This window comes from Canis aureus, chromosome 3 (genome assembly GCF_053574225.1).
Source record: "Canis aureus isolate CA01 chromosome 3, VMU_Caureus_v.1.0, whole genome shotgun sequence".
NCBI lineage: Eukaryota > Metazoa > Chordata > Mammalia > Carnivora > Canidae > Canis > Canis aureus.
The window spans coordinates 28,540,689-28,553,161 of record NC_135613.1 but is presented as its reverse complement, the minus strand read 5'-3'; the positions used below and the strand labels follow the sequence as shown (position 1 = coordinate 28,553,161).

Genomic DNA, 12,473 nt, shown 5'->3' with positions numbered 1-12,473 from the left:
CAACAAAATCTTAAAAACAAAAACAAAAACACAACAAAACCCTGCCATGTTAGAGCCCCCGGAATTCACGGAAGCCCCATCCTGAATCCTGAGAGAACAAGGTATCTGGCCTGAGTGAATCTGTGCTTTAATTTGCCTTTAGCGTTCCCACCCCTGGGCTCCAGTGTGAACTTCAAATGGGAGATCCCACACTTTCTAGAACAAGGCAAGCAAGGAAGAGAATATAAGCTCACGAACACTGGGCGTTTATATTTTGTTCGCTGCTCTACCTGGCACACAGTCGGAGCTCAGTAAATACTTGCTGTGTGAACGAATGGATGAAGTGAACAGCTCCAGTGTGACCGTAACTTGGGTGCTGGGCAGCACGCCAAACAGAAGAGATTCCACTACGATGGAACGGCCATTCCAAGGCGCCAGGCTATCCCCATGGCCCACAGGCCTTTCGTGTCTGAATCCCATGGGTGTGTGCTCTACCTTGGAGGCCTCCGTGAGGATGAGCTTCGAGTCTTTCACCAGGCACTGCAGGGGCACGGTCACGTCAATCACCTTCACTTTCTCGCTCTTCTTGCTCTTGTCATTGACGAACTTCCCGTACCAGGCGTTGACAATGATAAGCCCTGAGGATGGCTCGGTCTAAGCAGGGGCGGGGCTCAGTGGGGCACCCTTCTTGGAGCCTGGGCTGCAGGAGTGCTGTGCTCCTTTGAGACCCCCAGCACCCACCCTACCCCGAGGGAGGCCATGCCTTCTCACCCATTCTGGACTCTTCTGCCTCAATTATTCTTCGGACAGATTCCTGCATCAACCGAACCTGCGAAGAACAAGGAGGGCACCTATCAGGGCCCTTCCTGGGCTCTACCTCTCATGCTTGGGTGCATTTTAACTCCTCTGTTCACAGAAAACCCAACGGTACCCCTGCATGTATGCTGGATATGTCTGTTCTGTCACCTAACACCAGTTCACTTACAGGGAAGAAAAGAGGACAGTACCCTCCAGTTCTTGGAAAATCCTGTTATGCCTTTTGAGGGTAACTGTATCTAATCTTTAGGACAGCGACTGGAGTTTGCGGAATCGTATCCCATAGGGATTAGAGAGGTGGAGTGTGATGTGCTCCCCGAGCCCGGTCAGAGGTGTATCGTTGGCAGAGGGTGAGGAGCACCCTCCCACCCCCCGCAGTCTGCTCTGTGTGGCAGCATGGTGATATGCAGAGCCACACAGAGCAAAAGGACTTCCGGGGGTGCATCTCTGCAGCACTTACGGCAGCTTCTGCCTCTTGCTTCTTTTGCAGAATGTCAGTGGCTGTGCTTTCCCTTTGCTTTTCCAACTCCCTTAAGCGAGAAGAACACAAGCCACATGTTAGTGAGGAGTGAGGCAACAGAGCCCCTCGTTGGACCTGCGCCTGGCAAACAGTGTGAGCTCTTACTGCATTCCTGGTTCTGCAGCTTTAGAAAATATTTCCAAGACAATTTCAAGCAAATCTGTTCCTTTTAGGCCTCTGCAGCTTCCCTTTCTTTTGTCCCTGGATGGCTTTCCCCCACTCCTCACCAGAGCACACAGGAAGCCCACTGCTGGGGAATCAAGCCCCTGCCTGATGAGAATCTCAGCATGGTGAGCAGCTGGAGGAGAGGTGAGGGCCACAGGGAAAGCCACCTCCTGGGGGTGATTCTAGAATACTTCTGGGAGGGACAATGCTTACTGCTTTAGGTACAAAGTATACTTTTTTCTTACCTAGCAAAGAACAGAGACAGCAAACACCCATCCTGTCAGAAGACCTGACCCCACACATTCTTCTTTTAAGCCTCAAGCCTCCTAGGGAACCAGGGCTCTAAACTGCCGGAATCTGAACGCTGGAGGGGCCCAAAAAATGAGATTCCCTCAGCTTGGTGACTTATTCTATTAGCATTAGAAGTAATGAATCTAAACTACCTCTCGGATGGAATGCTATGCTCCAGTGGGTTATCTACAAGAAACTGTAAAAATATACGAACGTTTCTATAACTTTCAAGACTACAGTTAATACACGCCTCTGTAAGAACTCAAATGTACCCCTACTGGACTCAGTGTGAGGAAAAGAAATGGTCAGAGTAAGAACAGGGGACTTTCTATTTCTTGTGGTCATGGTGTAGAGTCTGCACAATTTTGTGAACTAGCTCTAACCCCTTCTGGGAGTCAAAAGGGCAAGTGAAGGGGGCGCAGTAGCAGTGCTGCCAGTGGGAACAGTCAGCACCCACTGGGTACTTACTACAGGCCGGATGCTGTGCCCAGCTTCACAGGTATGCATTAATTTCCCTAGGAGCCCTCTGAGTAGCTTCTATCATGATCATACCCGTCTTAAAGACAAGGAAACTGAGGCACAGAGTTGTTTAGTGAAACCCTGGGACATGTTAGGAACTCACTTCTCTTTTTGAGCCCTGAGGTACGGTTTGATGACCAGACGATGAAGAGCGAAGTAGACCACGAGCGGCCCCACGGTGGCATAGAACACGGCGCTGGGAAGAAGCTGGTCCGTCAAGTGAATAGGGAAGAAGTAGGTTTGACTGGCCCTGTTTAACCTGAAAACAAAGATGAAACAGAACACCCAAGATAGGTTTCCAGGGAAGGGTGATGGAGGTCTCAGCCACAGGGCGAGAACTCTAGATACACACACCACCAGTTCCAGCTGGTTTCATTATCTACACACCTTCTAGTCCCTATTCCAAAGCTGAGCTGCTGGATTTCATGTCTGTGACAGAAGAAAGATCCCACTGCCTGCTAATTCTGGGCAAAGCAGCGACCACTGCTTTACCAGAGTGACAGTGGCTTTAGAGGACAGGAGCGGGCACCTCCCGAGGCCCTGGACACAGAGACAGAGACCTCTCTGCCCTCAAACTATTCTGTTGAAAGTAGTGGGTGATGATCTCCAAAGCTGGCAGATTGAAGAGATTCTGCTTCTAGTAATGTCCCAGTAGCTCCTATTGCACCAGTCATCCAACAGGTAAGCGCTGTAAACCCTGACCACAAACTACAAAGACTCTCGGGTACTGAGGAGCGACAAGAGGCCGGCAAGTGCACAGGAGGGCAAGTCTTAGCTGCTACTGTGTGGTTGGCAAACATGGGGAGGAAATCTGCAGTCCTGTGAGTCTGAAGGCCCAGAGCTCGGAGTCTGAAGCAACCACAGCAGCTGGGAAGTAGGGGGTTCCCCAACAAGGGAAATCAGAGACGGGCAACCCCAAGTTCTTTTTTATAAAAGATTTTATTTATTTGTTTGTTTATTTATTTAAAGATTTTATTTATTTATTCATGAGATACAGAGAAAGAGAGGCAGGGGACACAGGCCGAGGGAGAAGTAGGCTCCATGCAGGGAGCCCGATGTGGGACTCGATCCTGGGTCTCCAGTTAAACCGCTGAGCCACCTGGGCTGCCCTTATGTATTTATTCATGGGAGACACACAAAGAGAGAGGCAGAGAGAGAAACAGGCTCCATGTAGAGAGCCTGATGTGGGACTCGATCCTCAAACTCCAGGATCACACTCTGGGCTGAAGGCAGGTACTCAACCGCTGAGCCACCCAGGTGTCCCAGCCCTAAGTTCTTTATGTAAACACCGCACAGATCCCCAGTCTCTTGGCGGCCTTGGCTACAAGTGAAATAATTGTGTGGTTCTAGCTGCTGCCACACACGAGTGAGTCCCAGTTCACTGACTGATTTTGCCAATTACCTTCAAAAAGGAAAAATCAACACTTTTTTGGGGATCATAACAGAATATAGACCCTCTATGCTATATTATTCAGAACACCCAAGATATGATACAAATGACTCTATATACCAAGATACACAAAAGAAAAAGATAATGAACTGTGACCAACCCCAGATGACCCAGACTGGAAGGGATTTTAGAGTGCTACTTCATGTCCAAGACAACATACAATGCATGGGCTAAATAGCAGACCGGAGATGAGAGCAGTCAGTGAACTTGTAGACAGAGCAACAGAAATTACCCAATATGAAGAACCAAGAAAAAAAACTGAAGGCAAATGGGCAGAGCCTCAGAAACTTGTGGAACACTAAGAGATTTAGTGTATAAGTAATTAGGGCCCCAAAGAGGAGAGAGAGGGCAGGAACTAAGATTTGAAGAATTAATGGCCTAAAAATTCCAAATTTGAGGTAGGACCTAAACTTACAGATGCGAGGAGTTTAGCAAACCCCAAGCAGCATAAATACAACAGAAACCACATGTATGTAAACTGCAGGTACAAACTGCTGGGAAAAAAAGCTTAAAAAAAGAAAATGGAGGGATCCCTGGGTGGTGCAGCGGTTTGGCACCTGCCTTTGGCCCAGGGTGCGATCCTGGAGACCCGGGATTGAATCCCACGTCGGGCTCCCGGTGCATGGAGCCTGCTTCTCCCTCTGCCTGTGTCTCTGCCTCTCTCCCTCTCTGTGTGACTATCATAAATAAATAAAAAATTAAAAAAAAAAAAAAAAAGAAAATGGAAAATTAGTCAGGAAAACAAACAAACAAAGACATCACATTCAGGGGGATAATGATTCAAATGACCATTGATGTGTTACCAGAAAGAATGGCGGCCAGAAGCCAGCAGAGTAACATCCTGGGAGCACTGAAAGAATAAATCTGTTAACCCTGAATTCTACATTCAGGGACAATATCCTTCAGAATAAATGCAACTCCAGAATCGGCAAAGAACACTCAAAAAATAAGAAACCAGGGCAGCTCGGGTGGCTCAGCAGTTTAGCACTGCCTTCAGCTCAGGGTGTGATCCTGGAGACCTGGGATCAAGTCCCATGTCAGGCTCCCTACATGGAACCTGCTTCTCCCTCTGCCTGTGTCTCTGCCTCTCTCTCTTTCTCTCTGTCTCTCATGAATAAATAAATAAAACATTAAAAAAAAAAAAAAAGAAACCAAACCACCCAATAATAAAACAGACAAAAGATTTGAATGAAGACTTCACTAAAAGAACAAACAAAAGATCTGGATGGCAAATAAGCGCATGGAAAGATGTTCAACATCCTAGACGTCAGGGAGACACAAATCAAAATCACAACGGATGTACTCACATACCTGCAGAGAAACAGCCAAAGTGAACAGGATGACCATTCCAAGCAAGGGCTGTCGAGGATGTGGAGCCACTGGGGCTCTCACAGGCTATGGGTTGGGGTGGGGGAAGTAACAGGAAGCCATCACCTGGAAGGCGGCTTAGTACTTTCCTATCAAGTGGAACATACACCTACCATTCAGCTCAGCATGCCTGCTCCTAGGTATTTATTTACCCAAGATAAATAAAAACTTATGTTCACACAAAACTTATATGTGAATGTTTACTGGCTTTATCTGTAATTGCTAAAAATTGGAAACTGAAATGTCCTTAAACGGATAAGCAGATAAACCGTGGTAGATCAACACAACATAATGCCAAACAGCAATAAAAAGGGACACACTACTGATGTATGCAACCATAAGGACATATCTTAAATGCATTATGCTCATGAAAGAAGCACAAAAGGCCTCACAACTCTATGATTCCAATTATATGACTTTTTGAAACAGGCAAAAATATAGGGAATGAAAACAGGTCAGTAGCCAAGGGCCTGGGAGACCACACAAAGGCCATGAGACAATTTTTGGGGACAATGGAAATGTGCTCTATCTTGATTGTGATGGTGGTTACATGACTTATGTGATTGTCAAAACTCCCAGGATTGTATAATAAGACAGATGAATTTTAATTTCTGTAAATTTAACATCAATGAAGCTTGACTTTCAAAATTATAGCAGGGGCACCTGGGTGGCTCGGTGGTCAAGTGTCTGCCTTTGGCTCAGGTCATAATCCCAGGGTCCTGGGATCAAGTCCCGCATCAGGCTCCTTGCAGGCAGCCTGCTTCTCCCTCTGCCTCTGTCTCTCATGAATAAATAAATAAAATCTTTAAAAATAAAGTGATATATCTAGATAGAATGTAATAATAAAATATAAAAGCAGAATAAATAAAAAATAGAGACATTTTCTTGATAAAGAATACTAAGAGGTCATCATTGGTAGACTTACAACAGTATAAGAAAAGCTGAAGAAAGTTCTTCAGGCCAAAGAAATGAGTATCAGAAGGAAAATCAGATTCTTAGGAAGGAATAAGGAACACTAGAAATGGTTAAAAAAAAAAAAACAAACATGGGCAAAGATGACTCCCCCCCTTTTTGATTTAACACATATAGATGTACAAATATATACATATAAAACTACTGAAAGCCAGAATTAACATATTCTTGTGGAGACTATAATGTGTGTAATTATAACACATGTGACAAGTACAGCATAAAGAACACAGGGATGGGTAATGGCCCTACAAGTTTTCAAGGTTCTTTCATTTTACATCAAGTATACAATATTAAGTCTAAACAGATGATAAAAGGTTAACAATGTGTAATCACTAGAGCAACCACTAAGGAAAAAAAAAGTACAAAGAGGTATAGCTAAAAAATCAATAGGTAAATCAAAATGGAATGCTAAAAATATTTAGTAAGGACGGTTAGAAGAACAAGAAATCAGAAGGGAAGAAAAGAAGACAAATAATAAATAACAGGCCTAAAACCAACCATACCAACAATTACATTAAATATTACTGGACTAAACACTCCAATTAAGTAAGAAACTGGGATCCCTGGGTGGCTCAGCGGTTTAGTGCCTGCCTTCCGCCCAGGGAGTGACCCTGGAGTCCCGGGATCGAGTCCCACATCGGGCTCCCTGCATGGAGCCTGCTTCTCCCTCTGCCTGTGTCTCTGCCTCTCTCTCTCTCTCTCCCTGTTTCTCATGAATAAATATATAAAATCTTAAAAAAAAAAAAAGAAAAAGAAACCAAATGAATGGATGCATGCTGTCTATGAGACACCCTGTATATATGAACACAGAAGATAGGTTAAGGTAAACAGACAGAAAAAGATAAGTCACATAAACAGTAAGCATAAGAAGCCTGGAGTAGCTATACGAACATCAGATAAAGCAGATTTCAAATCAAAGAGCGCTGCTAGAGATGAAATTCACGAAGCCAAAACTGACAAAGGAAGAAACAGAATTTTACACTCAGCAGGAGATTTTAATACTACTTTCTCAGCAACTTAAAGAAAACGGCCCCAAGTCGGTAAAGTCATAGAACTTCTGGTTTCTGATGAATGTTGTCAACCACCTTGACCTACTGGTATTTATAGAATACTATGCCCAAAAACTACAGAATACATGTTCTTCTCAAGTGCACATGATCACCCAGGTCGATTACATGGTGGGCTCTAAAACAAGTGCCAATATATTTAAAAAGGCTGGAATCATACATTATATGTTTTCTGACCAAAATGAAATTAAATTGAAATCACTAATCAGTTATAGAGAAAAACCCAAATATTTAGAAATTAAGCAATACATTTCCATAAGTGAACCTAGAAAACAGTTTGAATTGAATAATAATGATATAACACATCCAAAGGATAACTGGCTGGCTCAGTGGTTGAGTGTCTGCCTTGGGCTTAGGTCATGATCCTGGGGTCCTGGGATTGAGTCTCGCATCGGGCTCCTGCATGGAACCTGCTTCTTCTCCCTCTGCCTGTGTCTCTGCCTCTCTCTGTGTGTCTCTCATGAACAAATAAATAAAATCTTTAAGAAACAAAACAAAAAAATAACATCCAAATTTATGCGATGGGGTGAAACAGTGTTTAAAGCCTTAAATGTTTGTTTATATTAGAAAAGAAAGGTTTTATTTATATATATATTTTTATTTATATATTTTTAAGATTTTATTTATTTACTCATGAGACACACACACACAAACACACACACACACACAAAGAGAGAGAGAGAGAGAGAGAGAGAGAGAGGCAGAGACAGGCAGATGGAGAAGCAGGCTCCATGCAGGGAGCCTGATGTGGTACTCAACTCAGGACTCCAGGATTATGCCCTGAGTTGAAGGCAGACTCTCAACCGCTGAGCCACCCAGGTGCCCCAAGAAAAAAGGTTTTAAGTTAACCTAAGGCTGGGCTTTAAAAAGCTAGAAAAAGCAGCAATATGAATATATAGAAAGAAGAAGAAAGAGAAATAGGGTAGAGCTGTAACTGTGAGAGTTGTCAGTGCAGGAAGGTACTTCAAGCCAGCAGGCTGGATGGGGCCATCTGGGGAGGGAGTCTACACAGACAAGGACTGGGTCCCACTGTGACGTTGCCACATACAAGCAACCGACTATCATGTAACAGAGACCATACTGAGAGGCCGGAAGGCAGGAAGGCTCAGCACTGGAGCAGGGAGGAGTCTCTGTGTGGATGGGAACGGTCTGCTATGGAGGGATAAACAGACGCTGCATAGGCTGGTGGAGGCCCTGCACATGTCATGCATGGGAAAGGCAGTGCTGATGAGCGGGCATGCAGGACCGGTACTGGGACCCCCCAGGAAGGGAGAGATGCAATTGGCTTGGAGGATGGGCCAGCAGAGCAGGTGGCAGCTCCCTGAGAGACTCAGACCCTGAGTGAACAATGGGCTCTAGGACTTCTTGACGTTGGCGTATACACTTAAGACAGGGGCAGCTTTATTTTTTAAGAACAAAATTACAAAGCAAAGTAAGTCTATTTCGTCCTTAAAGTGGGTGAAGCCTGGGTGAGTGACAAGTTGCCAGATAATTCTTGGCCAGTTCAACTTACTTGACTTTGAGAGAAACGCCCTGAGGGACTCCAACGCTGACAGCTGCGCCTAGGACGCTGTGCCTGGAGATTTTCCTTTCTGCTCCGTACTCCACCACCGTCCCAAAGAAGCCTGCCCTGCAGGGAGTGCAAGGCCTAAGCAAGTGGCTTTCCATCTCTCCCGGTCCCCACAGGCACCTGTCACTCAGAACAGAGGCTGGGCCCCCCTATTCTGTCCCTCCCTCTCAGCTCCCCACCCTACCCCCATCCTCAGCCCCAGGAGTCGGTCTTGACGGACACTTCTGGTCAGTGAGCAGAAGCAAGTCAGCACGCTAGTGGTGCAGTTCTATCAGCTTCAAGGTCCTCGAGGCAGGGACTGCAGGGTGGTAAACCCCATGCCCTCGCAATAGGGGCTCTTGAGAAATGTGGCCAGCTCGAGCGGGCCACTGACACCAGGCTCTGCAATCAGAACCCCCTACCTGATTTGCAGCCAGGTCAGGACTTACTTCAGGGACCCTTTCACGCGCGTCTGGTCATCGTCCTGGAATTTGTGCTGATAGCTGATCAGTGCAAAGGAGTGAGGGATTCCAAGCTGGGGAGACAGCGAGAAGAAGAGAAGGCACAGCTAGTGCCCGGGACTCTGCAGGAAGATGGCCACCGAGTGCACCTGTGGGCGCTCGTTGTGGGTGGGCCTCTTGGGCACGGGCCATGATCTGTGTGTGGAGATTTACTAGTGGCCAGTATTTGCAACCCGGGAGAGCTCACATAAAACCCCAGTTTCCTCATGTCTCATGAAAATAGAACATTCTGTGTCAAGGAGCTGTGTTCTTACATGGCAGCAGGTGCTGAGTGCTGAGGAGTAGCTGCCCTTTGAAGTGGGGTGTCTCTCATTCTGTGTCCCTGCCCGCCATGGTGGGACCCGAGTGCCTGACTCTGCTCTGGGATCACTTACTAACCTGGGCATTTTCCCAACCTTATTCTGTGCACTTCTACTATAAGATGTACAAAGGACATTTTGCTTTAGGGTAACTGGAGCACAGCTACCCTTGGAAGCCTGAAACAACAGGATTTCAACACTCCTGCATGTGTGTGAGCCAAACTGGCCCTTTAGGACGTCTCCTGGCACTCAGACTCAGGGAGGGTGACCAGGGTAAGAGGTACAATGGGCACACGAAGGTGCAGCTCTGTCCTCACCTGCAGGGCCACCGTGAAGTGGCTGGTCTTGGTGTCCCGGACGATGCTAGTGTTCATGGCTGACTGGATGCCCCACCGCCACTGCAGGTAGCCCACGGTGTTCTTGTCTAGGTTTCGAGCCAGGACTGTGGTGAGGCCAGGCCGGATTCCACGGGATGAAAACTGCAGAGCACAGTTTGTCGTCACAAAGCTGTGGGGACACACAGATGGAAAGGGTCCTGGGTGACACCTGGTTCTCAGCTACTCCCTCTCCCTTCTGTGAATCCCTGAGCCCCACTGGGAAAATGGGACGTTGAGCCTTTCTCTTTGAGAGGGAGAGAGGGTGTCCTGGTGAGTCTTCCTAGTGGCCCTCCTTGCTGACGTGCACTGCCCACTCATCCCATTCTAACTTTAGATATAACTGAATGTCTGTTTTGAAAACCAGTAGGTCCTATCCTACTGCAGGTTAGAATCACCTCTGGGTGGGGGAAAGCTGCAGACTGGAATCACCCAGCTACTCTAAAAAACACTCATGGTCAGTTCCTACATGCTGGGATTCTGACGTACAGGCTTGAGTGTTAAAGCTTGCCAGGTGATTCTAATGTGTAGCAAAGCTGGGGACCCCTTATCTGGAGACCACCCCAGACCAATTAAGTCAGAGTTTTGGGCTGGGGGCCAGGCATCATCTATTTCTCTAGGACCACCCACGTGATTCTGGTGTCCACCCATGGCTGTGTATGCAGAAAGCCAGTACAGTAAACCTTTCAGTAAAACTGAAAGGCATCTCAAGTTTGTTTCCAAGGGAGTCAGCCCCACCTTCTGGCTAAAAAGGGGTATTTCATTTCAACAACAGAGGAATTCACACCACTATACCCAAAGTGTTAAAAGGTGAGCAAACAGCCTAATATTTACCAGACTGCCAAAGTCTGGTTTCTTTCTCTTTCCTAAGCTCAAGAAGTAATACTTCTGCCATTAAGTAATAATAACTATGAGAGCTCTGATCATACTGCTCTTGCAGGCTTCCAGTAACTCCTCACGGCTAAATGGATGAACAAGTTACTCCTCCTCTCCACAGGGTCCCCAACCCAAACTTTGCCTTGTTTCTCTCATCACACTGGAGACCAGCTGCTTGTTTCTGCTTCCACCACACTGGGGTCAGGGGAGGCAAGCAGGGAGGAGAGACACCAAAGTCATCCCAGAATTTCAAGACAGATGGTGGCACTTAAAAGAATCAAAAGATAAAGACTGGGATCCTTGCTTAATTGAAGTAGTAAGATTTAGTCTTTTTATCCAGCATGTCCTAGAGAGAGACTGACAGAGAGAGGGAGAGAGAGGGAGAGAGAGAGAGAGAGAGAGAGAGAGAGAGAGGGAGGCACTGGCCCGGGAGACCAAGAACATTCTGCAGGCTGTCTGCATCTTCAGGGCTGACACTACACTCCCAACCAACCCCATGACCACCAGTCTGGACTCATAAATAGCCTGACCACAGGACCAGGGCCTTGAAGAAAAGACACTATGTCAAGTCAAGAGACTGATATCCCAGTTTATATATCTGTGTTCTCAAGTCTGATAAACTCTGGGCACAATGATAACACTCAATTCTCAAACCTGTAAAGGCCGATAAACAGGACACCCTAGTCTCTGTCCTCTGGGGCCACTCAACAGATGGGCACTGAGGTTCAATCAGAACAAAAGGTGGGCAGCCCCGGTGGCGCAGTGGTTTGGCGCCGCCTGCAGCCCGGGGCGTGATCCTGGAGACCTGGGATCGAGTCCCACATTGGGCTCCCTGCATGGTACCTGCTTCTCCCTCTGCCTGTGTCTCTGCCTCTCTCTCTAGCTGTGTCTCTATGAATAAATAAATTAAAAAAAAAAAAAAAAAAAGAACAAAAGGCCAACAGCTTTCCCTCGGTCAAGCATCTCCTAAATGTGCCTGATCTAAGAATGACCGAGGTGCTTGACAGAAGTACAGATTCCTGGGCCTCGTAGGAGACCCGACTCAGCTGGTGTGGGGAGTAGGGGCAGGAATCTATGCACTCAGTTGGCACCAGGAGTGACAGACCTATGCAGACAAGCTTAGGACAACATGTATGTCTACTCTTTGCCTAAAGTCGTGGTTAAAAGTGCAAATTGGGTGGCCCTGGTGGCTCAGCGGTTTAGTGCTGCCTTCAGCCCAGGGCATGATCCTGGAGACCCAGGATTGAGCCCCACATTGGGGTCCCTGCGTGGAGCCTGCTTCTCCCTCTGCTTGTGTCTCTGCCTCCCTCTCTCTCTCTGTGTCTCTCATGAATTTAAAAAAAAAAAAAATGCAAATCCTCATCCCTTCCCAGACCCACTGAACCAGGTCCTGGAGCAGAGGCCTATGATGCCATGTGTACTCCATCCTAGGACTCCTTTAACTATATTTCCTCCCCAGAGGAAAGAGATTTTATTTTACCTTCTACCCAGTTCTTTTATCTGAGCTCACACAGGTAACCCAACATGGGAACTAAGGACATGCCTGTGGTTCTAGAAGGGCAGCCTTGTACAGTTGTAGGAGCAGGATATCACTGCAACAGCAATGATGAAGGAGAGCTGGCGGGGGGCATTATTACTCCAGCGTCTGCACATCTCACTGATGACCAGGCAGTCTCACAAGTGCCTCACTATTTAATACAGACCCTT

General features: G+C 46.8%; 1 protein-coding gene and 1 long non-coding RNA gene across 3 annotated transcripts in view; one reads left to right on the top strand and one right to left on the bottom strand.

Moving 5' to 3' along the window:
* The window catches only part of DNAJC11 (DnaJ heat shock protein family (Hsp40) member C11), a 75,363-nt gene that overhangs the window by 2,612 nt on the left and 60,278 nt on the right, over window positions 1–12,473 (bottom strand). For both annotated transcript variants that reach the window (XM_077891395.1, XM_077891396.1), the window contains 7 exons: window positions 9,834–10,023; window positions 9,146–9,231; window positions 8,661–8,777; window positions 2,394–2,549; window positions 1,256–1,325; window positions 751–808; window positions 475–617 (listed from right to left, as the gene is read on the bottom strand). In XM_077891395.1, the coding sequence (XP_077747521.1) occupies window positions 475–617; window positions 751–808; window positions 1,256–1,325; window positions 2,394–2,549; window positions 8,661–8,777; window positions 9,146–9,231; window positions 9,834–10,023 (820 nt within the window). The remainder of the gene's footprint in view (window positions 1–474; window positions 618–750; window positions 809–1,255; window positions 1,326–2,393; window positions 2,550–8,660; window positions 8,778–9,145; window positions 9,232–9,833; window positions 10,024–12,473) is intronic.
* LOC144310442 (uncharacterized) lies at window positions 1,283–5,938 on the top strand. Its single transcript, XR_013376165.1, has 3 exons — window positions 1,283–1,408; window positions 1,489–1,624; window positions 1,730–5,938. It is a non-coding gene; the product is annotated as an uncharacterized LOC144310442 (long non-coding RNA).